This window comes from Bos indicus, chromosome 19, assembly GCF_029378745.1.
Source record: "Bos indicus isolate NIAB-ARS_2022 breed Sahiwal x Tharparkar chromosome 19, NIAB-ARS_B.indTharparkar_mat_pri_1.0, whole genome shotgun sequence".
In the NCBI taxonomy this organism is placed as follows: Eukaryota; Metazoa; Chordata; class Mammalia; order Artiodactyla; family Bovidae; genus Bos; species Bos indicus.
Genome location: NC_091778.1, coordinates 58,459,086 through 58,483,051, shown reverse-complemented (window position 1 = coordinate 58,483,051; position 23,966 = coordinate 58,459,086). Strand labels below are relative to the sequence as shown.

The 23,966-nt window shown below is 57.7% G+C and overlaps 1 protein-coding gene and 1 long non-coding RNA gene across 2 annotated transcripts in view; one reads left to right on the top strand and one right to left on the bottom strand.

Moving 5' to 3' along the window:
- LOC139177653 (uncharacterized) lies at positions 1–4,123 on the bottom strand. Its single transcript, XR_011562191.1, has 3 exons — positions 3,484–4,123; positions 3,145–3,267; positions 1–653 (listed from the first exon to the last, which is right to left on the bottom strand). It is a non-coding gene; the product is annotated as an uncharacterized lncRNA (long non-coding RNA).
- TTYH2 (tweety family member 2) overlaps positions 2,654–23,966 on the top strand; it is a 35,657-nt gene continuing 14,344 nt past the window's right edge. Inside the window, exons 1-4 of the mRNA XM_019981894.2 lie at positions 2,654–2,818; positions 11,111–11,283; positions 14,923–15,034; positions 20,213–20,433. Coding sequence (XP_019837453.2) covers positions 2,690–2,818; positions 11,111–11,283; positions 14,923–15,034; positions 20,213–20,433 — 635 coding nt within the window. The 5' untranslated portion in view covers positions 2,654–2,689. The remainder of the gene's footprint in view (positions 2,819–11,110; positions 11,284–14,922; positions 15,035–20,212; positions 20,434–23,966) is intronic.

Genomic DNA, 23,966 nt, shown 5'->3' with positions numbered 1-23,966 from the left:
TAGCTGAGATGCAATTTACAGTGAAATTCACCCTTCTTGGTATCCAGTTCTGTGTTTTGTACCGCTATGGAACCACCACTGCAGTCCAGAGAAAAGATTCTCAGCCCCCCGACCCCAGTTCCCTCTTGCACCCCAGTCCTTGGCAGCAGCCATGGGAGTTTTCCAGCATCTCTTTGTCACTCCCCTGGTTGAGTTTGGACTCACTGATTGATCCCTCTGTGCCCTGCGGTCCTTGGGCCCTGATCTCACCATGTACTGTCCCCGTGCTCAGAGTCCAGCCTTCTTCCCAGGATGCCCTGAGTTAACTCCTTCACATCCTTCAGCTCTCACCTCCTGTCATTTTTCAGGAAATGTCCTCGCACCCCAGATTTAGTCCCATTTTACAAACCAATGCTGGGCTCTGGAGGGCACTTGGGGGTGGGGTGGGGTTTGTAATTAATCACTGTGTGGCATAAAGGCTGCCTCCCCTCACGTTTAAACCAGACCCCATGCAGGCAGGAATGTGTGTTTTGCTCATCAGTGTATCCCCTAGAGCAGAGAAGGTGCTCAAAGTTTGTTGAATTAATGAAAGGAAATCCCAATGACGGGAACGGTGCTCCCCAGCGTCGAAGATGGATGGCTGCAGTTCTGGGAACCTTGGCCAGGACTGTGACCTGGAGGAGAGAGAAGTCTCAACTACTAAACAGGGCTCCGTCTCCCAGTCCTGGATCTCTAATAAGGGAAGGGGTGTGTACTGTACTCCCCTAGCAGTCAGTGCGGGTCACCCATGGAGTTTCACCTTCATCCACTGGTTCCCCAAGCCAGAAACCTAGAGGTCTCCCCACCTCAAACACCTCACCCCCACCCCACACTACCACTGATCAGACTGCCAGCAACTCAAGCCTGATCTCAGGACCCCCCCTTCACTCCCCTACTTCACTGACCTCAGACAGCCTTGGACCCTGTCCCAAGACTTACCCTCTCCTTCTGGCCCCGTGCATCCTGCAATCACAGAACGCTGTTTGGGTCCTGGGACCGCAGCCCATTTCTGCCTGCGAGGCTCTGTTGGACCTGGGACTGCACACCCCCACCCACCCCCAGCCCCACCCCGGCATCCTGATGCTCTGACCCTGCTCTGCCTTCCTCCAGAGCACCGCTGAGCTAGCGCCTGTCCTTCTGTGGGCACCGCTACCACCTGCTGCTAAACCACAATCCCCGCCCAGCCAGACTTTCCATCAGCTTTTGTTCTCCGACAGAACAACGTCTGGCACCTAGTAGGCCCTTGGTTAATTTGTGTCTCCCTGGGAGGTCTAGCCCATCCTGGCGCTCCCAGGCTCCCTCCCCTCCCCCAGGCTCCAGGTTCTCTCCCCCGGGAGGTCAGGGCCCTCCAACTAGCTCCTTCTTTCAGCTGGGACCCGTTAATCATTTGGGCAGATGACCTGGGCGCTCCCAGGGCAAGACCATGTTTACAGAGTGGACGCTCAATCCCGGATGAGAGTGAATTTAGAACTAGTGACCCAGGGACTGGGTCCCTTCAGTCCAGTCCGCAATCTGTCAGTTCATGCTAAGTCACTTCAGTCGTGTCCAACTCTTTGGGACCCCATGGACTGTAGCCCGCCAGGCTCCTCTGTCCATGGGATTTTCCAGGCAAGAATACTGGAGTGGGTACCATTTCCTTCTCCAGGGGATCCTCCCGACCCAGGGATCGAACCTACTTCTGTGTGCCTCCTGCATTGGCAGACAGGTTTACCACTAGCGCCACCTCTACCCTCTAAAAGCGCCAGTAACGGTCAGCCTCGCCTTTCTCACGCCATGACTGCCGGTGCATTCAGACAGTCTATATACTTGATTTGATGATGTGACCAAAACCCTAGGGACCCAGTTCAGTCCAGTTGCTCAGTCGTGTCCGACTCTTTGCGACCCCATGGACTGCAGCATGTGAAACCCTGTCCATCACCAACTGCCAGAGCTTGCTCAAACTCATGTCCATAGAGTCGGTGATGCCATCCAACCATCTCATCCTCAGTCATCCCCTTCTCCTTCTGCCTTCAATCTTTCCCAGCATCAGGGTCTTTTCCAATGAGTCAGTTCTTCCCATCAGGTGGCCAAAGTATTGAAGTTTCAGCTTCAGCATCAGCCCTTCCAATGAATATTCAGGACTGATCTTTAGGATGGACTGGTTGAATCTCCTTGCAGTCCAAGGGACTCTCAAGAGTCTTCTCCAACATCACAGTTCAAAAGCATCAATTCTTCAGCGCTCAGCTTTCTTTATAGTCCCAACTCTCACATCCATACATGACTCCTGGAAAAACCGTAGCTTTAACTAGACAGACCTTTGTTGGCAAAGTAATGTCTCTGCTTTTTAATATGCTGTCTAGCTTGGTCATAGCTTTTCTTTCAAGGAGCAAGCGGGGACCCAGAGACTGTTGTTAAGAGACAGATTCAGAAGCCTTCTGGGGGCTGTTTTCGTTTCTTCCACCTCTTTCTCCCAGACTTGGGCCAGGACAAATTCCAGATCAAAGAGATGCTTCGGGTTCTGGGGCGTGACCCCTGGTGGCCCCAGGGTGAGCCCGGGGCAAGGGGCCGCCCTGGAAGGGGTGGGGTGGGCCCGCGCTCGGGGGGGCGGGGCCTTATCCTCGGCTGGGCGGGGCCGGGCGGGGCGGGCGCGCGTCCCGAACCGACCGGCAGGCGGGCGCACTCGGGCTGAGCCATGCCGGCGGCGCGCGTGGAGTACATCGCGCCCTGGTGGGTGGTGTGGCTGCACAGCGTCCCGCACCTCGGCCTGCGCTTGCAGCCGGTGGACAGCACCTTCAGGCCCCGCGATGAGAGTTACCAGGAGGTGAGTCCGCGACCCGGCGCCCCAAGTCCCCGCACCGCCCTTTCCCGCCTCCCAGCGCGCCTCGCTCCGCGCGCCTCCAGACCCCACACCCCACCCACCCCACACTCTCTCCGCAGCCTCTTCCCGCGTCGCCCTTTCCCCCGCGGGTCCTTGGCCCACAGCCCTCCCGTCTGGGAACTTCACGGGCCTGGACAACTGGAAAGATGGGAGTTAAGCCGGTCAACGGCACGGGGGGAAGGGCGCTTCCTGCGGGGCGGGGGTTGGGGCTGAGCGCCCAGGGAGAGGGCAGCGCCGCTCAGGGGTCGGGGCTGGGGGTGCATTGGTACCTGAACCCGGTGATTCTCGCGCGCCAGCTGCGGGGGGCGGGGGCGGGACGGCGGGGCGCTCCCCGGGGTTTCTCTCCTCCTGCGGGTAACCAGACGCGCTCTCGCTTTCCGGGTCTGTGCGACCTGGGGGAAGTTTGGGCAGAAACTAACTGGAGTCTGCGGGTTCGTCCCCGCGGCAGCCCTCCTCCCCAGCCCCTTCCAGCCCCTCCGCCGGGGCCCCTCTTGGAAGGCGACAGACCCAGAGGAGAGGGGCGTGGACCCGCAGCCTCATGTGGATAAGCGGGGGAAAGAAAGTGCCCCCTCCCCAGCACCCCCAACCCCTCCTCTGTACAGACACACCTTCTGAGCCCTGGATTTCTGGGGTCTGGGCGGCTTGGCCAGCCTCTTACCCCATCCCCGCAACTCTGCCCTCGTCCCGCTCTGCTGGCTCTTCCCTCCCCGGTTTCTGCACCCCTAGGGGGAAGGGGGTGCTCCCCTAGGCTTCCCCGCCCAGACCGAGTGCAGAATCTCCCAGCCTGGTCAGGTCTGGCCCAGCCCAGTTCAGCCCCCGAGGCCAGGCTGAGTCAGTTTTCTGTCGGGTCAGAGAATCCGCGGCTGGGAAACCCAAGATGGGGCCCGTTTGTTTAGACCTGTGCGCCAATCTGGGGACTTTGACCCCCGGCGGGCAGTTTCTCCACAATGTACGCGTGTGGGGCGGGTCTGGGCGGAGCCGGGCCGCGGAGGTCAAGCTGGCAGTCTACTGTTCGCCTCTCCCCCACCAGGACTTTCTCCTGCAGGGTCCCGGGGATCCTGGTCCAGTGGGGTGTGCAGGGCACCGCTGACGGGGGAGTCTAATAATAACCTCTAGCGTCCTGTCACCCTGGGCCCCAGGCCGATGGTGGCTGCCCTTCCAGAAGCGGGAGTGAACCCGGCCCCGCTTCCTGCTGCTGGACGGGGAGCAGTCGGCCAGTTTGGCTTCCCCAGCTTGCACCCTTCCTGGTCTGCGCGCCCCCCTCCCACCCCCTCCCTGAACCCTGCCTGGGGAAGGCCCCTGGCTCCCTGAGAATGTGGTCGCCTGGGGAGAACTCCAGGGAATCTTCCGCTCCCAGTGAATGCATGAAAAGAGGCGGATATGATTTCAGAGACAGCTGTGTTGCTTGCAGATTGTGTGTGTCTGTATGTGTGTGTCTGTGTGTGTGTCTTTATGTGTGTGTGTGTGTTTGACCCCACATCTGCTTGTCCCAAACCCCGCGCCCCAGATCCTGCCCTGGGGTCTCCCACCATAGCTTTCTCCTTTCCCCTGGAGGAAAAGTAAGCTTCTGCCTGGGTGGAGACGACCTTCAGGTGTGGGGAGGGGGCTGGACGGGACAGACAGCTGCTGTCTGGCTGTCCTGGTGGGCCTGAGCCTGCCCCACCCCGCTTGGTCCCCTGGAGAGGCGACACCCAAGCCAAAGGGACCGACTCACAGTCCCTGTCCCTCTCCTCCCCGTGTCAGACCCTGGCACTCCAAGGGGCATCCCCTTCCCCCGGCCTCACCCCCACCTTCCTCGCCCTGCTCGGGCAGCCAGAGGGCCCTGCCTGGGATCCGAGAGCGGTGGGGCTGGACAGGACTGGACGGGAAGTCTGGCTCTGGGTGTTTATTTCCGCCGGCTCCCGTTCTGGTAAGTTCCCCTGGTGTCTGACCACAAGTCTCTTCTGGAAGTCCCCTTCCTCCTGAGCAGCAGTCACTGCCCACGTCATTTAGCACCATCGATTGGGCACCTCCTGCTGTCGATCACTCAGCGCTCAGCAGACTCCTGATCCCTGTGCCAGACGTGGGGTCACGTTCTAACCGTGCCGCCAAGGCCTCCGGGGCTCAGCAGCTGCGTAGCTGGGAGGGGGCTGTGCGTTGGAATCCACAGTTTTGCCCCTTACTGTGTGACCACGCAGGTGTCTGTACTTCCCAGAGCCTCCCTTCCCTCTTCTGCAAGTAGTAAATAAGCTGTCCTTTGAAACATGGTTAGTACCTAGAGGGTTCCCTCGCACGTGGTGGACCCAGTGACGCAAATCATTACGGACTGGCCTTGATGTTCAACAGCGTGTCCAAGTACAGTGACGCGTGGAGGATGCAGACAAGGATCCTCTGCTGTCACGATCAGGAAGGCCTGAAAGACACGTGCAAAGGGGGCTGCCGCTCATGCCCCGGAGGGCCAAGTGAAGAGTACCGGCTTGTGGTACAGCGTGTGTGTGTACTCACGTGTGGGCACCCACACACGTGTGTACACACCAAGGAGTAAGTGGAGCTGGGAGCAGGCAGTCAAGATGAAGGACAGCTCGGGGGAGGAGGCCGGCTGTGCTGGGGATCTGGACGAGCAGATCGCCTGGTGACGACCCGGACATCCTGAGCAAAGTCAGCCCCAGAACTTCCTTGAGGAAGCAGGTCCCCCCGACCCCACTCACTTTTTGGGGTCTTGGGAGCTGCCATGGAAGCCCGCTGGTGGGTTGATCTTTCTACCCCTCCCTGCCAGTGGACCAGAGCCTGAATCCTCACCCAGATCGCCTGGGCCCCATCCACCAGGCTCCTGGGGAGGTGGCAAGCCCCAGGCCGAAGGGGCACCCCCGCCCGGCTGGGCCTCCAGCTCCAGGTGGGGAAGCTGCCGAGACCCTCCTCACCGGGTGAGACGGCGTGGGGATGGAGCAGATCCCGGCGTCAAAGAGCTAGTCAAAGGACCTCATAGTCGTTTAGTGGGTATAAAGCCTGTGGCCGGTGCTGGGTGCTTCGTAAGTTGCCACAAGCCCCGCTTGGCATAGAGGAGGCCCCCGCCGGCCAGGTGTCGCATGGGCAGAGTTGGGGAAAGGGCCCTGACACTGCCCCCAGCTGTGTCTCCCCAAACCAGCCACCCCGGTTTCCCCCTTCAGCGGCCCCTTCACCATCCATCCCAGAGAGATGGGAGAGCAGACACTGAGGACCCGGCGCCTTTGCGAGGCTCACTGCGCCCCTGCCGCCCAGCAGGACCCCCTGCCTGCTCCCTCTCCCACCTCTGCTCTCCCGCTTCCGCTGGCTGGCCATTGTCCAGGGACTTACGTGAGGAAGCAGAGGAGACATTCTTCACTTTTTACACGTATCTCCACGTGTTAACTCTGGGCAGTCCTGTTCATAGGCTCCGCAGAGTCTCACACACTCCCAGGGGAGGGTTGGATCCAGAGCTGTGGGGCTTCCCCAACTTGGGGGCCTTTCTCAGGAGGAAAGACCTCCTGAGCCCTCTCCGCCCCACCCCCCCCACAGTATTTGAGAGGAGCCAAAGGATGTGGAAGCCCCATTCATCCAGCGTGAACCTTGAGTCATGGTCAGCAGACACTCACGCTGCCCCCACCAGCCCAGGAGGTGGGGGAGCTTAACCCTTTCCAGTCAGGGCCTCGCCCTGCAGCTCCCCGCCCTCTGGCCTCACCCCTGGGCTGGCACACTCTTCATCTCCTGGGGTCTCGAGGTGAGGGGTGCTCGGGATGTTGCCCCCTCCCTCCCCCGCCCAAGTGCAGAAGCCCCTGGGGGCTCAGCTGCCACCTCGGCCTTCCCAGAAGGCCCGTCGGTCACTGCTGCCCCCAGCTGGGGTCCTGGGTTCGTGCTCTGGTTTCTCGTTACAAAGTGACAAACCAGAAGGAGTGGTTGCTTGGATGATAGGGCGAGGCCTGAGCCCTGATGCGGGGGCCGTGGGCTGGCTGTTGGGCAGCTCAGGGAGGTGGTGGCCACAGGGGCTGGGAACCTGTCCTTTCTTGGCTCCCTCAGCGCAGGAGGGCGTGTGAGTCGACTTCCTGGCTTCCTGCAGACAGGACATCCTCCCTGTAACACCCAGAGGTGTGTAACAGAGACCTGCAGAGTCTGTTAGGAGCAGAACTGTTGCCTGTTAAAGGGTGGCAGGTGATGGGGGGAGAAGGTTTTGCAGGCTTCTCTTCCCTCCCTCCTTCAGCCCCTCCTGCCTCCAACCTTAACTCTAACCCTGGGCTTCCCAGGTGGCTCAGCAATAAAGAACCTGCCTGCCAATGCAGGAGACTCGGCTTTGATCCCCGGGACGGGAAGATCCCCTGGAGAAGGAAACGGCACCCCACTCCAGTATTCTTGCCTGGGAAATCCCAGGGACAGGGGAGCCTGGTGGGCCACAGTCCATACGGTCGCAAAGAGTCGGACATGACTGAGTTGCTAAACAGCCCAAACCCTGATGCTAGCTCCTCTGCGCCTGCCCTTGTGCTCCCAGTGCCGGAAGAAAGTTCTGGAAGAGAGCTGCTAACAAAAGGGCCTCCAAGTTTGGATTTCCCAGGCATGGCCTCCCCGGGCTGGGCCAAAGCAGGAGTAAAAGAATTGAGGCCAGACGCCCAGCTTGGAGAGGCCCCTTGGCCTGAGAATCCCAGGGCCCTGCCCACAGTACGGAGCTTGCAAGAGGTCAGGGGGCCCCAGTGTGTTGTGAGGGGTGAAATGGGGAAGCAAACCCAGGGATAGGGACAGGCTGTGGTTTGGAGACACTCAGGTGGCACCGCCCCAAGTCGTGATTACTTCCCGGAGGTCCTGCTGTGCCGGATGGGGGCCCGTGGTAGAGTCCGTGGGTTTTCCTGTTTGTGGGGAGATCGAGGGTGAGATTGTCTAGGGAAGCTGGGAGGAGGTCTGACTGTTTGCGGGTCTCTGATTTATGCAAAAGGTTTATCCGTTTTGTTTTTTTTTTGTTTTTTTATTTGTTTTTTGTTTGTTTTCTTTAGGAATAACTTATAGAGAAGTGTGTTGTCTTAGTAAGTGTACACTTCAGTACCTGTATGTGCACGTGTGTGAGTGTGGTATGAGACACCACCCCAGGCCACGTATATCCCTGACCCCCCGGGAAGCTCCGTCTCCCTTGATTCCCTCCCAGAGGCAGCTGCGTCTCGGGCCCCTGTCCCTGCAGATGAGCCTCTCCGACTTCGCGTCTTACGTCAGTTAACCCGAACAGCCCCTGCTGTTCCGTGTCCCTCGTTTCTTCTGTGTCGCGTCTGTCACGTCCACCCGATCACTGGCTGTCGCTGCCACTTCCTTTTCACGGCTGCACAGTATTCCATTTTGTGGCTCTAGCACCTGTTAGGTGTCAGATCTCTTGTTGGTCAGCATTTGGGTTGCTTCCGATGCTTGACTCTTACTGCAGTGTTAGGCTGCAGTGAACAGCTGTGGGGGGGCGGCGGGGACACAGGCCCTCCTTTCTGCCAGGGGAAGGAGAAGGGTTGCCGGCTCGAGGGGTTTGCACACTGCATAGCAGTCTGGAACTTGTGACGGGGATCCTGGGCTCTAGCAGAGGGACCCCGGGCCTGCAAGGGGGTGGCCAGGACAAAGCGTGGCATTTACATCCACCCCTCATTCAGGGGACGCTCTGTATATCGGTGCTCTGCTAAGTGAGTCTGAAGGAAAGGGTCCGCTGTCGTAAGCAGTTCGAGAAAGTCTGTGGACACTACTCGGTGCTTCCCAGCCTTGAACGGGATACAGCCCCGCCGGTCATCTCTTGGCGCACTTCTGATTCACTGGGGCCAGGGTGGAGCTGGAGATGGTGCATTCTGCATCTCAGAAGAGGTCAGTGCTGCAGTGTTGGTGAACTCCACTTTGAACAGCAAGGCTCTGAACCTCTGTATTTTCTTGGGCTCCAAAATCACTGCAGATGGTGACTGTAGCCATGAAATTAAAAGACGCTTGCTCCTTTGAAGAAAAGCTATGACCAAGCTAGAGAGCATATTAAAAAGCAGAGACGTTACTTCGCCAACAAAGGTCCATCTAGTCAAAGCTATAGTTTTTCCAGTGGTCATGCATGAATGTGACAGTTGGACTATAAAGAAAGCTGAGCACCGAAGAACCGATGCTTTTGAACTGTGGTGTTGGAAAAGACTCCTGAGAGTCCCTTGGACAGCAAGGAGATCCAATCAGTCCATCCTAAAGGAGATCAGTCCTAAATATTCATTGGAAGGGCTGATGCTGAAGCTGAAACTCCAGTCCTTTGGCCACTGATGTGAAGAACTGACTCATTGAATAGACCCTGATGCTGGGAAAGATTGAAGGTAGGAGGGGACAGCAGAGGATGAGATGGTGGGATGGCATCAGCGACTCAATGGACATGAGTTTGAGCAAACTCCAAGAGTTGGTGATGGACAGGGAGGCCTGGCATGCTGCAGTTCATGGGGTCACAAAAAGTTGGACACGACTGAGCAACTGAACTGAGCTGAAACCCGTGTCTGTCCTTGACCTTCTTCCCCATGGGGCCATAGGGCCTCCAGTGAGCAAGCGGCTTGCCTGGGGGCTTGTGCTGGGGGCCAGCAGTGTCAGTTGCCAGTTGCATCCAGTTCTTCTGCCACCCTGTGGACTGTAGTCCGCCAGGCTTTTCTGTCCATGGAATTCTCCAGGCAAGAATACTGGAGTGTGTAGACATTTCCTCCTCTGGGGGATCTTCCTGACCCTGAGATCGAGCCCCGGTCTCTGCACTGCAGGCGGGTTCTTTACAGTCTGAGCCACCAGGGGCCCGGCAGGGGCGGTCCTTCCCACAGTCTCCCGAGGCCAGCCTCCTGGCTCCGTGCATGGGGCAAGCCTAATGGTTCAGGCTCAGGGGCCCCTGCCCCTGCCACCCCAGGAGGACTTCTGCAGGGGGACGCATGTATTCAGGTCCACGGGGCCTTCCCAACTGCCTGGAGGAGGAGGGCTCGCCCTCCACGCCGCTGAGTCGGGAGGGTGGCAGGGCAGGTTCCTGGCAGTGTCTGTGATGCATTTACGCCAGGTGGAGGTGAGAGCCACGCTTTGTCACAGCCACCTGTCCCACATCCAAGTGGGCCGTCTCCCCTGTCCACTTCTGGGCTGTCCCCATCACTTTGGCCATTTGTCTGTGATGCTCGGGAGCCTGTCGGTCCAGGTGACCAGCAGAGCAGGTGCCCCTTCTCCCTTTTGAGGCTCTGCCCCTTCCTGCCAAGATGACCTCAGAATGCAGGCCTCAGCCTCCAGGTGTGCGCACGCTCCAGCCTGAGACCTGTCTCCTCCTCAGACCGGAAGGATCCCAGTGTCTCCCCCAATCTGCCCATCTCCTCACCGCGACAGCCCAGACTGGAGCGCTGGAGATTCCCAGCTGGGAGTGACGCGGGGGCACGTGTGCAGCAGGACGAGGCCGTCGGCTCAGGAACCTGACTTAGAGCCAGGTCCAGCCCTGGGGCCATCTGGTGTCCATCTGGCTGAGTCAGGAGACTGGAGGGCAAGGAGTAGGGGGCTCCGGGCCTCCTGGCCGACAGCAGCCCCCTTTGTAGGACCCTGAGGTGTTCGGTGGGCCTGAGACAGCGTCTTCTCCCGTTCAGGATTCTGGGCTTGGCTGCCACCCTTGGCATCTGGGGGTCGCTGTCCCTTTCGGGGTGCGGTAGAAGGGACCTCCGCAGGCACATTTCCTGACATCTCCCACTCCCCCCGCATGGAGTTAGCCTCTGGTTGGGAAGGGACCCCAACTCCTAAAGCGAGGCTCAGAGGGGGCATACGCCAGACGTCTGCCCCAGGCCCCCGCTCAGCTTCTGAGACACCCCGCCCAAGCCCCTGCCTCCTCGGGAGGCCTCGGATGCTTCGGTGTGTGGATGTCTTTCTCCTGGTCTCCCTCGGTCATACCAAGCATCGCCCCCAGACCTCAGGGTCTGGGGACAATTCCTTCTTGTCTCTTGAGTGACTCAGAGCATCCATTAGGCAGGGTCTGGTCCTTACCTTTATCCAGGTATGCATGCCCCAGATGGGGGGCCAGCCTCGAGCCACGCCTCCTGCCTCCTCTTGTCTGGGGTCCTCTGCCCCCTCCCACACCTGAGCTCCATCTCCCCCCAACTCCTGGTGCCCGAGGGCAGGGCGCTTTATACAGAGTGGGAGCGTCAGTCCTGGGAGGAGGGCGTCGGATGTACAGCTCAGTCGCGGTTTCCGCAGCCCCGCTGAGCTCGGGGCCCTTCCCCGCACCCCCCGGGACCCAGCGCTGATGCCCGGCCTCTCCCTCCTCAGTCGCTGCTGTTCCTGGGGCTGGTGGCTGCCGTCGGCTTGGGCCTGAACCTCGTCCTCCTCGCGGCCTACCTGGTCTGCGTGTGTTGCTGCCGGCAGGACGACGCGGTGCAGACCAAGCGCCCCCGCTCCTGCTGCGTCACCTGGACGGCCGTGGTGGCTGCGCTCATCTGCTGGTGAGTGTCCGTCTGCTCTGGGCCGGGCAGGGGCACGGAGGTGGGAGGTGGACACAGCGGACGAAAAGTGGCCCTGACCATCTGGGTCTCGCCCCTGGTCAGCCCCTTGACCAGGACACCCCTTCCTCACCTTCCACCTCCAGCCCCACCCCATCATAACAGACCCCAGGTGGCTCATCAGCTGTCTGCCCATGTGGTCGTGCCTGAGCTCCGGGAACCTGGGTGGGAGAGCCTGTCTCTGGGGTGCATGCTGTCCGCTTCCTCACCAAGCAGTGGGAATCAGATATCCCGGGTGGTTATGGGAAGCTCCCTAGCATCCCAGGCCGCCACCCCTGGTGTGAGCCTCTCCAGCCCAGCAGGGAGCTCCCTGGGCAGTTGACCGGTGGCAACTCCGCTCTCTGCATCCCATCCCCTCCCAGCTGCCGCCCTGGATCTGCAATCAGAGTCTGACTCCAGCCCAGATCAATTCCACCTTCTACAAGATCAATAGCTCTTAGCACCCTCAGCCAGGTCTTCTCTGCTCCAATAGTGAGAATCTAACTTTGTGTCAGAGTCAAGCTACTGCTCAAGAAGTGACCCCACACACACGGGCCTTGTTTTCTCATGAGTTGTATTTTTCGTGTTTTCTTTCTTTTTTTTTTTTAAAAATTTTCATTTATTTATTTGGCTCCACTAGGTTTTAGCTGAGGCATGTGGGGTCTAGTTCCCTGACCAGGGATCGAACCTGGGCCTCCTGCACTGGGAGCACGGAGTCCTAGCTACTGGACCACCAGGGAAGTCCCAGGAGTCGTTTTTCCTTGTTTTTGTATCTACAGAGATTTTCCCCATAGCCTCAGGCCCACCTGAAGCACTCTGGGGGATGGTCCTGCTGGATTTGACCCACTGTCTCCGGACGGGGGAGACAGACAGGGTCCAGTGAGCCTGGCCCGTGAGGATGCCTGGGGGCTCGTCCCCGGCAGCCCACAGCCCCCCAGGGCTGTCTTCTCTCCGTTAGATCACGGTCACCATCTGTCCTGCCCGCAGTGTGGGGCTGCAGGGCGGAGGGATCTGGGCTGAGTGCAGTGGAAGTCAACAGTTCCAGTCTCTGGAGATCAGAGCCAGGTCGGAGTGAGTTGAGGGAGAAAGGCAGGGAAGCGAGTCAACGAGAGCAGGACGAGGAAGGATCCAGAGTGAGTCTGGGGGGATGAGGAGGGAGCGGTCTCGAGCTCTGACGCCGGGCTAGTGCCGTTAAGGGGGTTCAAAGCTGGGTGAACAGTTCTGGGTGAATGCAGAGTATCGATTTACGCGCTGGTTCACCAAAGTATAGCGCGGGTGCATGCGTATGTCAGACCCACGAAGCAGATGGGAACCGTGTTTCAAAGTGCACATTGCAGACCACACTGATAACAATGGGTGCAGCGTGGACCGCCCCCCTTCCCCTCCAGGTGATTGTGCCCTGCGGGCCGTGGACCATTTCCTGAGACACTGAATTAGCAGCCAAGGGCTCCCTGGAAGGATTCCATAACAGCCTCCCAGGGGGTTCCTTCGCAGGTCCTGTCTCTTTCAAAGAAAAAGGATAAGTGTAAACACATGTAGCTTCACCCCCACCCCCGAAACCAGTGTTGCGGATGAAAACTCAAGGAGGCTGTTCGATGACGCTTCGGAGGACCCCCAGTGGTGTGAGTCAGATAAAATACAATCAGTGACAGAAGCAAGATTCGAGATGATTTGCTCAGGCTGGAATGTTGGACCAAAACCAACCAGATGAAATTTCACGGAGATGGATTTAGAGTTCTGCTTTTGGTTAAAACAAAATAAAAGTCAGTACAGCACTAGAGGAAGGAGGAGCACCTGGGCTTCGCAGCGGTCCTTGGGGAGAAATCCAGGGGTGTTTGTGGACCACAGGGTCAGTGGCAGGGAGGCAGGCCCCTGGGGCATTAGCCCCAAGCTCGGAGCTGGAGGGACCGCCTGGGCTTGGGAGCGCCACTCAGAGCACCAACCGACCAGATGAGTTGAACCAGATGTCGACCAGGGTCTGGAGGACACGCTTGACTGGAAGAGTGATGAGGAGGGTGATACAGAGCCCCATTCAGATGTCCAGCAGGTCATCTTGCAGAATTGGAGGCTTGTTCCAGGCTGACCCCAAGGACAGCCAGAAATCAGTGGGTGTGTGGTTTTAAGAAGGGACTTTCTGGATCCCTGGTGTTCCAGTAGTAAAGAATCCGCCTACTGACGCGGGGGACATGGGTTCCATCCCTGATCCGGGGAGATCCCACCTGCTGCAGGGCAGCTATGCCTGTGCGCCACCAGAAAGAGAGGCCCGACATCACAGCAAGGAGTAGGACTTTCTAGAAGCCAGAACTTTTCAGTAGGATGGGCAGGGTTGGAGGGGGTGGGGGGCGGGGAAAGGATAGAGAATAGAGGGGAGTCCCCAACACTAAGAGGATTTCGGAGAGGCAGGTGTGATTTCACGAGACGTCAGTGGTCCCATAGCCCATGTGTGTCAGAGTCCCCTGGGGAGCCTGAAAGATATGGATTCCTGAGCCCCTCCCTGACTTATTGCCAGCATCAGAATCCCTGGGGCCCAGCCAGCAAAATCTTCCACCCTTTGGAGCCCCAGGATAGAGAACGGGAGTGTTTTCCCTTGGGCTAAACAAAACGTGCTGTAAGACTAGTCGGTCAGGCCAGGGCCCACTGGCCCAGAGCCTTCCCCTCATCGCCTGGCCAGCACACTTGCCAGAAGTTTAAACCACCCTTTCTCCCCTACCCCCAGGAAAGAGTCCCTCAGCTGAAGTCAAACACCCGCTCTAATGGATGCTTAGAGTCTCTTGCATCATAATTGCCAAGACCTAGTGATGCTGGGAAAAACTGAGGGCAGGAGGAGAAGAGGGCAGCAGAGGATGAGATGGTTGGATGGCATCACCAACTCAGTGGATATGAATCTGAGCAAACTCTGGGAGATAGTGAAGGACGGGGAAGCCTGGCGTGCTGCAGTCCATGGGGTTGCAGAGAGTCGGACATGACTTGGCGACTGAACAACACCAGTAAAAGCAACCAAGATGCCCTTCGGGAGGTGAACGGCTAAACTGTTTTCATTCAAACAATGGGTTATTATTCAGCTCTCAAAGAAAAATGAGCTATCAAGCCACGAAAGAACATGGAGGAACCTTAAATGCGTATGAAAAGGCTGCATACTGTATGATTCCAAACATATGACGTTTTGGAAAAGGCAGAACTTATGGGAACGGTGAACACGTGAATGGTTGCCAGGGTTTGGGGGTAGGGGAGGATTAGAAGGTAGAGCACAGAGGATTTTGAGGGCCGTGGAACCACCCCGTGTGATGCTATAATGGCAAACACGTGTCCTTATACTTCTGTTCAAACACATGAGACTCTACGGCACCAGGAGTGACCCAAATGCGAACTGCGGACTTGGTGACAGTGGCTTGTCCTCATAGGCTCATCCGTTGTCACAGTCGTTCCGTTCTGGTGGGGGCTGTGGACGTCAGGGAGTCTGTGTGAGTGAGGGGCCGGACCACGGGGACTTCCATATACTTTCCCTTCACGTTCACTGCGCAGTTAAAACGGCACTAAGAAATGGTGTCCTGGAAAAAACCGTCTCCTCCGGGGTCGCCTCTAACTTTGGGGTCTCGCCCACAGCGCTGCGGTGGGCGTGGGTTTCTATGGAAACAGCGAGGCCAACGACGGGGTGTACCAGCTGCTCTATGCCCTGGACAACGCCAACCACACCTTCTCCGGGATCGATGTGCTGGTAAGGTCCTGGCAGCCAGGCGCGGCCCGCGAGGTCAGCCTGGTCCCCACAGATGCCCCGGTCAGATCTGGCCAGCTCGGCTCCAAGGGGGTTGGACGCCCCTTGGGGCTGCCACTTGGTCCCGCCAGGAGCAAACAGGCCATTTCTGCTCCGCAGGCAGGGGTGGGGGTGAGGAACCAAGGAGAAAGGCGGATGGGGCCTGGGGGCGCGAGATCGAATCCTACCCACCTTTAGGAGACCTGTGCCCAAGAGGTTCTTGAATGTAGATCAGCCCCGGACCCCCGGCACACACACAGTGGTTTTTATCTGCTTATTTATTTTTGGCTGCGCTGGGTCTTTGTTGCTGCACGGGCTTTCCTCCAGCTGCTGTGAGTGGGTTTCTCTCTTGTGGTGTCTTCGCTGGTTGCAGAGCATGGACTCCAGGGCCCACGGGCTTCGTTCAGTAGCTACAGCTCCCGGGCCCTGGAGGGCCAGCTCAGTGGTTGTGACGCTCCGGCTTACTTGCTCTGCAGCATGTGGGATCTTCCCGACCCAGGGATCAAGGGACTGCGCGACCGCGTCCCCGGCCTCGGCAGGCGGCCCCGTTCCCACTGAGCCCCCAGGGAAGCCCCCCACGGTGTTTTCTGTGTTCACTCTCAGCGCTGAGTACAGAGCGCTGTGGGTCGGGTCTAGGAGACGTCAAGGGGAAAATGCTTCAAAACCAAGTGCACAGCCCTCAAGGCCAGCACGGTGCGCTCCGGGCTCTGCTTTCCAGGCGCCGTGGCTGCGGCTGGGGGCTCAGGGTGAAGGACATGCCGGAGGAGAGGTGGGATTTTTAGCACAAGGCAGAGGTCCACTTGTGAGCCTCTGGGCAGGGAGGCAGGGTCTTCCGAAAACACAGCCCTTGGCCCCCGTGCTTGTCACGTTCACGCACCAGGTCTCTCCAGCTGATTTCCCAGCAGCCCCAGTGTCCCAGGAGCCAGACTCTGGAGCAGTTTTCAGGAACGCCAGTCGCTCTACATCCACCCTGGGCCAGGTCCCCAGCAGAGGGGTGACCTCAGCCAATGGCCGACTGTGTCCGGCGGCCTGAGCCACACAATCTGACCCCGACTGGAGCGTGTGGACTTCATCCCAGTGCTGCTGGAAGAGGATTCTGGAGGAGGGACTCGACCCCATCACACCCCCCTCCCTTAAGCTCCTCTAAGGCCTTAATCCCCCAGCCCTCCCGGGACAAGCTCCCTTAAAGAGACAGCTGTGCTGGCCCTCGGGTGGGGTGGCTGGCTGCTGGCTGCCCTGGCTTTGGCCTCAGATAAAGTCCTTCTGGGAAGCCAAGGGCCACAGGCCAGACCAGGGGCCCCACTCTCCTGCCCCATTCCTTGTGTCTGCTGGGACCCATCCCTGGGGACCAGGAGCTAGCTGTCTGGACCCTGGGCTGGGGCAGCTGTAACAGGCCAAGAGTGCGGTGGGGTGGAGAAGCTGGCGGGCCGAACGCAGGCTGATCAGCACAGGGGGCCCTAGGCACGCCCTGGCCTGGGGCGGGGCTCACTCCCTGGGGCCCCCACCCTCACTTCTGCCCCGGTGTGGAAGAGGCTTCACCCACCAGCACCAGAACCCCGGGGGGAAGAACTCACCCTCCAAAGGAGAATCTCTGGGGAAGCCCCGGAGCCATGCCCTTCACTGTCTGACCTGTGACCATTGGAAGAATGGCCTGTGGCTCCCCCAGGGACCGAGGAAGAAAGTCCCTGAGCCATCCTGATGGGAAAACTCAAATTCTTCATGTCTTTATTGCCCAGAGATGAGCTGGGACCGGGACCTCCAAGCTGGGCCCCTCGCCCATGCCGAGAGTGCCCCAGGGCCGGGGACACTGCCTGGAGAGGCAGCCCCCTGTGCTGGGCCTCCAGGGCTCGTTTTGCCCTTGGGGTGGGCTCCCAGGACCCCTAGTCCCAAGGCTCCGGGGAGATAGCAGATCTTAGCGGGCCCCCAGATCTGAGAGGTGAAGGCCAAATATCAAATGAGTGATGGCTGATGAGATGATGCCTGTGAAAATGCCTGGTTATCTGCAAAGAACTCTCCAAGTGTTGGTGGGGGAGCTATGCTAATGATGCTATTATTATAATTACTATAATAATATGTATTACTGTTATTACCTTGGAAGAGTGGAAGCTTTGATGGGGGCTGGGGGTGGGGTACTCAGGAGAGACAGGTCAGGCAACTCAGACCTGAGCCAGAGCAAGGTGGGCCCTGCCAGGCTCCCCTTCCTGGAGCAGGAGCCCCAGATGTGCACCCTCCCAGCCTGAGGGAGCCCTGTGCCACGGCTGGCAGCAGGGTCCTGAGTCAGCCGCACATACTGATTTGGGGGGTCAGAAAGGGTCACTAGGGATGCCTTGGGTGGATCCTTTCTCTGGATCCAGTGACCCCATCTGGACCTCACCCAGGGCACCTGGCACGCCTCTAACCCGTTGCTGCTCAGTCACTCAGTCACGTCTGACTCTTTGTGACCCTGTGGACTGCAGCCCACCAGGTTCCTCTGTCCATGGGATTCTTCAGGCAAGAATACTGGAGTGGGTTGACATGCCCTCTTCCAGGGTATCTTCCTGACCCAGGGATCGAACCCTCATCTCGTGGGTATCCTGCATAGCACTTCATTACCATCAGGGAAGCCCACTGGGATCTCAGCTTAAAACTGCAGCCCAGGACTCTACCCCTCTGGGAGCTCAGCTGGCTTGGGTTTGAGCTGGCAGCCAGCCTGTGGGCATGCGTTTGGGTGAAGGAACTGGGCACAGGGAGGTGCTATGGCTGCCCCAGGGTGGGGAGCTGGCACATTTCAGAACCCAGTACTGGAGCCCAGGGGTCTGGTCTCAGCCCTTCCCCTCCAGGCTCTGAGATGCGGGCCCTGCCCCCAGCCTGCCTAGGCTCCACCCCTTCACCTCCTTCTCTGAAAAGGAGCTTCCTCTCAGTCAGAGATTTTCCAACTTGAGCTTGAATCAGAATCCCCTGGAGGGCTTGACAGACACAGATGGCGGGCCCTCCCCCCTCCCCAGACTCTCCGCTGAGAATCTGCATTGAGAATTGGTTCCCAGCTGATGATGCGAGGCCACTGGTCCAGGGTCCGCAGCTGGAGAATGCCTGCTCCATCCTCCAGGGTAACAGCTTCCTCCACCTGCTAGCTTGCCCCTGATTTCGCCCCAACTTGGGGAGCTGAGCCAGCCCCCTTGATCTGAAGAGTGTCTCTTCCCCATGGGAGCACCTGTGCCATCTCTGAGTGTCCCCCACCCCTGTCTCCCTTCTGGGAGCTCTGGGATGAACCTCTAAGGACTGGGAGCAGAATGGGGAAGGGGCAGATGTAAGTGGGTCAGCGCTGTAATTTTAATTTTTTTCTGTTTTGTTTGGTTTCCTGTGGGAAGACATCAGGAGGAAAAGAAGGCCTGGCAGATGTTTGCTGGCTTGTGTGTGTGTGCGTTGGTTTTTTTTTTTTTTCCAAGGAGGAATTTAAGAAGTAGAGAAGTGAAACATTTTAGAGCTACGGAAGGGGAAAGAAGTGATCTTACAGGAAAAGTTTACAGAGCATTTTTAACAGCCTTGTGGTCTAAAGTGAGTTAGGCTTCATAGAGGAACATGGAAACATCACGCAGAGCGGGTTTTGCTGCCGGCATTAACGTTTATGAAGACTGCCTTTGGATCAGTGGCTGCAGAGCGCTTGTCCGGTGACCTTACTGAACTGAAAAGGAGCGCTGATCCGGTTGAGGGTCAGCTGCTGGATTTACTAACGCGTGTGCCCGGCATCTCTGCACTTTGGCATCTCGTAGCTGTTAACCAGCTTGTAAGGACCAGGAGCAGGCCAGAAAAGGGAATAAGCTGCTGACGCTGGAAGAAGCAAAATGCAACAAAGGCGGCCATTCTCTTTTGTGGAACCAGGAACTCCCAGCACAGCACAGATGTGAAAGGCCCTGGAGTTGCTGTCCAGCCCCTCTAACGCCCAGAAATAGCGTTTGCTGCCAGGAGTGAGGTCTAATCGTCTCTCCGTGCAGCTCTCACCCTGGGAAGTTTCTAAACATTCTTCTGGGTCCTTTTGTTTTGTTGTTTGTTTTTTTGGCCCCACCGCAGAGCTTGCAGGATCTTAGTTCCCCAATCAGGGGTTGAACCCATGCCCTCAGCAGTGAAAGTGCAGGGCCCTGACCACTGGACCTCCAGGGAATTCCTGCTCTGAGTCATTTTCCTCTTCCTTGCAGACCTGGGGAGCTGAAGGCTGCCTGGACGATTAGCACACACTCCCCGTTTCCAGCCAGTTGTGCCTGTTGGTGAAACGTGACAGTTTCAGAGCTACCAAGCCCTTCCTCCCCTCTTGCCAACACCCAGGCTCAGAGCAGGATTGGGGGGAAGGTGCTTGGAATTCTTTGGCTGGGTCTCAGGGCCCTGCCAGGACCCTATATCTGGGCTGTTGAGAAGCATCTTTCCAATCCTTGTGGTCTTTGTTTGCAAGCCCAGGACAGTCACCGCCATTGACCTTCCTCTCTACTTCTGAGCAGAGAGATGCTTCCTTCAAGGTCTGCTCAACTCCACGCAGGGCAGACATGGGGGCCCAGGCGGGTGGTGAGCACAGAGAAGGCACCGGTTTCCTCCTCCTGTCACGTGCGTTACCCGGCAGCATCGGATCTGCCTGTATCATTTCAAAGTCCCATTGTTACGAACTCGGGTTCAGGACACTGTGAGCTGTCGCTCACTGTACAACAAAGCCTTTCTCTTGTGAGATGCTGAGAAAGCCTATTGTGGGAACCAAAGGTCAGGTAGCAACGGAGGGCTTCTTTGGTTTAAACGTTTTATTCCTCACCCTCAACAAGAATTCATCGTCCAAAATGTTTAAATTTGGAAGAGAATCTTCAAGGAAGAAAAATGGCTTCTCTTGTTTCTTTCCCCATCTGGGTCTGTCTTCCTAGGAAGGCACTGGGTCTCGGAGGCCGGGTCCTGGTTAGGACTAGATCGGGCCTGTGCCCCTGATGGAGGGACCCTTGGGCTGGGTGGGTAGGGGAGGCTCTGCCATCCATTCTCCACCTGGACCGCAGCCTCATGACTTCAGGACTGGCGGTGCCTGTGGAGCACTCATTGAAGGCCAAGTTCTTCCCTCCAGTTTGAATCAGGCCGTGTACCCGCTCCAGCTTCCTCCCCGCCAAGGTCAGACTCTCAAGGTCCGCCCCTCCACAGGTGTCGGGAACCACCCAGAAGATGAAGGTGGACCTGGAGCAGCACCTCGCCCGCCTGGGTGAGATCTTCGCCACCCGGGGCGATTACCTCCAGACGCTGAAGTTCTTACAGCAGACGGCAGGCAGCATCATCGCCCAGATAGCAGGGGTGCCCGTGTGGACGGAGGTCACCGAGGAACTGACCGAACTGGCCAACCAGACCAGCTCTGTGGAGTACTACAGGTAAGGCCCCCGGGAGGGCCACCCCAGCTCCCTTCAGCAGAGTCGGCGTCTTGGGCTCCAGCAGGGAAGTGCCACCGGAAGGGCTCACTAAGCCACTGTCTGAAATCAGAGGACACGAGAGCTTGTGGAGGCAGGGAGTGCAGCCAACCTGTACACGCAGGCACTGAGCCCCCCGGAGGGACGGTGACGAGCCAAGATCTCAGGCTCCACCTGGCCACCCACCCAGCGCATAGCAGGAGCTTTTCCAGGACCAGCATCCTCAGGGCTGAGTGAAGTGCAGCTGGTTCACGGGTTCCTCGCCTTCTAGGATTGAGGGGCCAAGGCTCCTTGCACCTGCAGACCCAGCCCCCGAGGAGCGAGGGGTCGGGGAGATGGCAGTGCCTTTGGCAGTGCAGAGCCTTGCCCGATGGCAACTGCTTAGCAAGCTCAGAGATGCCCCCAGCCTCAGAGATGCCCAAAAGCGGAGTGACAGGGGCTGCAGGGACCCACCCCACCTTTGCCATATCAGGTGTGCAGACTCACTCCTGCGTCCTCAGACCTTTGGGGTTTCGTTTACATCTCCCCTGCCTCCCCATCACCCGAACCCCATCCCAGGTGAAGGCGGTGGACACAGGCCAGCTGAGCGGGGATCGGCTGCCCTCCGTCCGCACGGAGGGTCTGGGGAAGGTCACTCTGGGAACAACCAAGAAAGGCGGCGGAGTCCAGATTTAGGGGGCTCCCAGCGGAGGGGTGACGTGCACGCACGGCGTACACATCCTTGTGCATCAGGGCAGAGCGCCTGGCTCAGGGGCGCGGGGGATGCAGGAGCCCTGGGAGCAAACATCTGTCCTTTGGAGGCCCTCGCCCTCCCCAGTTTCTTGCCTCTGCTTCAAGCCACCGGCAGGGGTCACAGTCTCCACCACAACGCTGCACAATTTACTCTGAATTCACTTCCGCTTTCTGAGAAAGCCCCACTCCAGGCTGAGCTAACACTGACCCAGAGAACATGCCCCTGGTGGCCTCTGGACCTCCCCATCCAGGGCTATCCGTTCCCTGGGGTAAGAGATGGCCAGGCCTTGACCAGAGGGAGCTCAGGAGGCCCCTGGCTCTGGACAGTGCTCTGCGTCCCTCCCCTACCTGCCCATCCAGCCCCCGCCCTCCCAGACGTCACCCAGATTTTTATTCTCTTGTGTTTTTTTTGGCTCGTGTGTCCCAAGTAACCGAAAGGAAACTGCTGACTCTAAGGACTAGCTGTGACCTCTGACTCCAAACAGTGGCATCTGATTAGTCCCATGACACGAGGGACAGTCACTGCCTGAGCCTCCAAAACCTTTTTATTGTGGAAAGTGGTGTCCGTTTCGACCCTGCCGCTCTCCCTGAATGGACCTAGCCTGGTCCGTGTGAGCACTGCACTGCGTGTGTGCTCCGTCGTGTCCGACTCTTTGCCACCCCATGGCCTATAGCCCGCCAGGCTTCTCTCTCCATGGAGTTTCCCAGGCAAGAATCCTGGAGTGGGGTGCCATTTCCTTCTCCAGGGAATCTTCCCGACCTAGAGATCGAACTCGGGTCCCCTGCTTGGCAGGCAGATTCTTTACCACTGTATCACCGGGGCAGCCCTGAAAGGAACCAGGCTCCCTTGGAAAAATGTCTGACTCCAGGTTTGGGTAGGGACTGTACCCGATGAGTCTGGACCAAACTCTCATACCAGAAAGTACAATTAAGACCAAAAAAAGTCATCCAGAAGGGACTCACACAGGCTCTTGCCTCTCCTGCATTGGCAGGTGGATTCTTTATCACTGAGAAGAAGTATACCTTGGAAGCCTTGTATACTGAAAGGCTTAATTTGGGCATTTTGAGAATGACCTTGGTAAAATAAGCCAGAACATAAGCATCAAAAGGGCTTACTTTTTCAGATGATTTTGTAAACCTTGGGATAAGGTGGTGACAGCTGTACAGTGTCTGTCTCAGTGAGGGTGATAGAGAGGGCCTCCTGGAACCCCGTCCCCAAATTCTTCCCCTCGCTCAGGGCTGCTTCACGGTGGGCACCTGTGGCTCCGGAGCGCTGCTGACGTTCTGTCCCTTCCCCTCATCTGCCATTTGTTTCCTCCTCTCGAATGAGCCGCCCTGGCACAAAAGCCTCGTTTTATTCTTCATGAGCTCACCAGCCCCAGGGCCCGGGTCTCCTTGGGACCAGCCTCCCCACCTTTGCTTTCCGGATGGTGCTGGAGCCCAGCCACTCAGCTGAGCAAATTCTTCTTAATACTTTTATACAAGTCCCGGCTACGTGTTAGAGGCAATTAAAAGCCCAGAGACTGCTCTCCAGAGGTTTCCAAAGGGTGTAACAGAGCCAGCGCATCCACGGCGGATGTGGGAGGAGCCGTGGCCGCAGGGGCCCGTGTGGCTCCTGGGAGAGCCGAGTTCTTGCTTAGAAACTCATCCCCATGTCAGCAGCCAGCTCCTCTAGGGAAGCGCATCCGCCTTGCAGAGCTGTTTCCAGGAAACTTTTATAACGCGAGGAGGCGGGGATGCCGAGCAGGCTGAAACATAATCTTAGAGCTTCATGATCGTGGAGCTTTGACTCGGTCCTACCTCGATTTCCTGTCAGTGTGCCGAGTAGGAGAGAGAAGGGCAACAAGAAAACTTCAGCTGTGAGATGGGAAGCCAGGATTTTGAGGGGCTCCAAGTGGCTGGCCCTATCTCTTGTGGGAAGACTCGGAGAGTCTGGAATCCCTGGGCCAGCCTCTTTTCCCCCTGACCTTGGTTTTCCAATCTGTAGAATGGGATTCCAGCGCTCGATGGCCCCAAGGTTCTTTTTATCTATTTAATTTTTGCCTGCACTGGGTCTTCCTTGCTGGGCTTGGACTTTCCTCTCTTTGTGAAGAATGGGAGCTACTCTTCATTGCGGGGAGCAATCGTTAAAGATGCGGGCCTCTTAGCTCTCTTAGATCTGTGGCTATGATCCATCATAGCTACGATCCGTGGCATAGATCCATCAGACCTCGCCTGGGCTGACTCTGTGTGTGCCTTCTAGAAGCAACAGGAACCAGGGTCCAAATACATGCCTCCCAGAGATGGTTTAGACCTGCTCTGTCCATGGCGTGGCCACTGGTTACGAGTGGCTGTTGGAACAAAGGCTATGAGGAGCTTCCCTGGCGTCCAGTGGTTCGGACTCCACGTTTGATGCAGGGAGTGCGGGTTCAATCCCTGGTTGAGGAAGATCCCGCATGGCCCACAGCCAAAAAAAAAGGAAACGAGAGGTTAGGTACATGTATGTGTATATATGAATTACTTTACTGTACACCAGAAACTGTCACATCATTGTAAATCAGCTACACTCCCATATAAAGTACAAGTTAAATTAAAAAAATAAGATAAAAGATATATATTGTACAACATGAGGAGTATAGCCAATATTTTTATAGTAACTATAGATGGAGTATAAGCTTTAAAAATTGTGAGTCATATGTTGTACCCTGGAGAAGGGATAGGCTACCCACTCCAGTATTTTAGGGCTTCCCTTGTGGCTCAGCTGGTAAAGAATCCATCTGCAATGT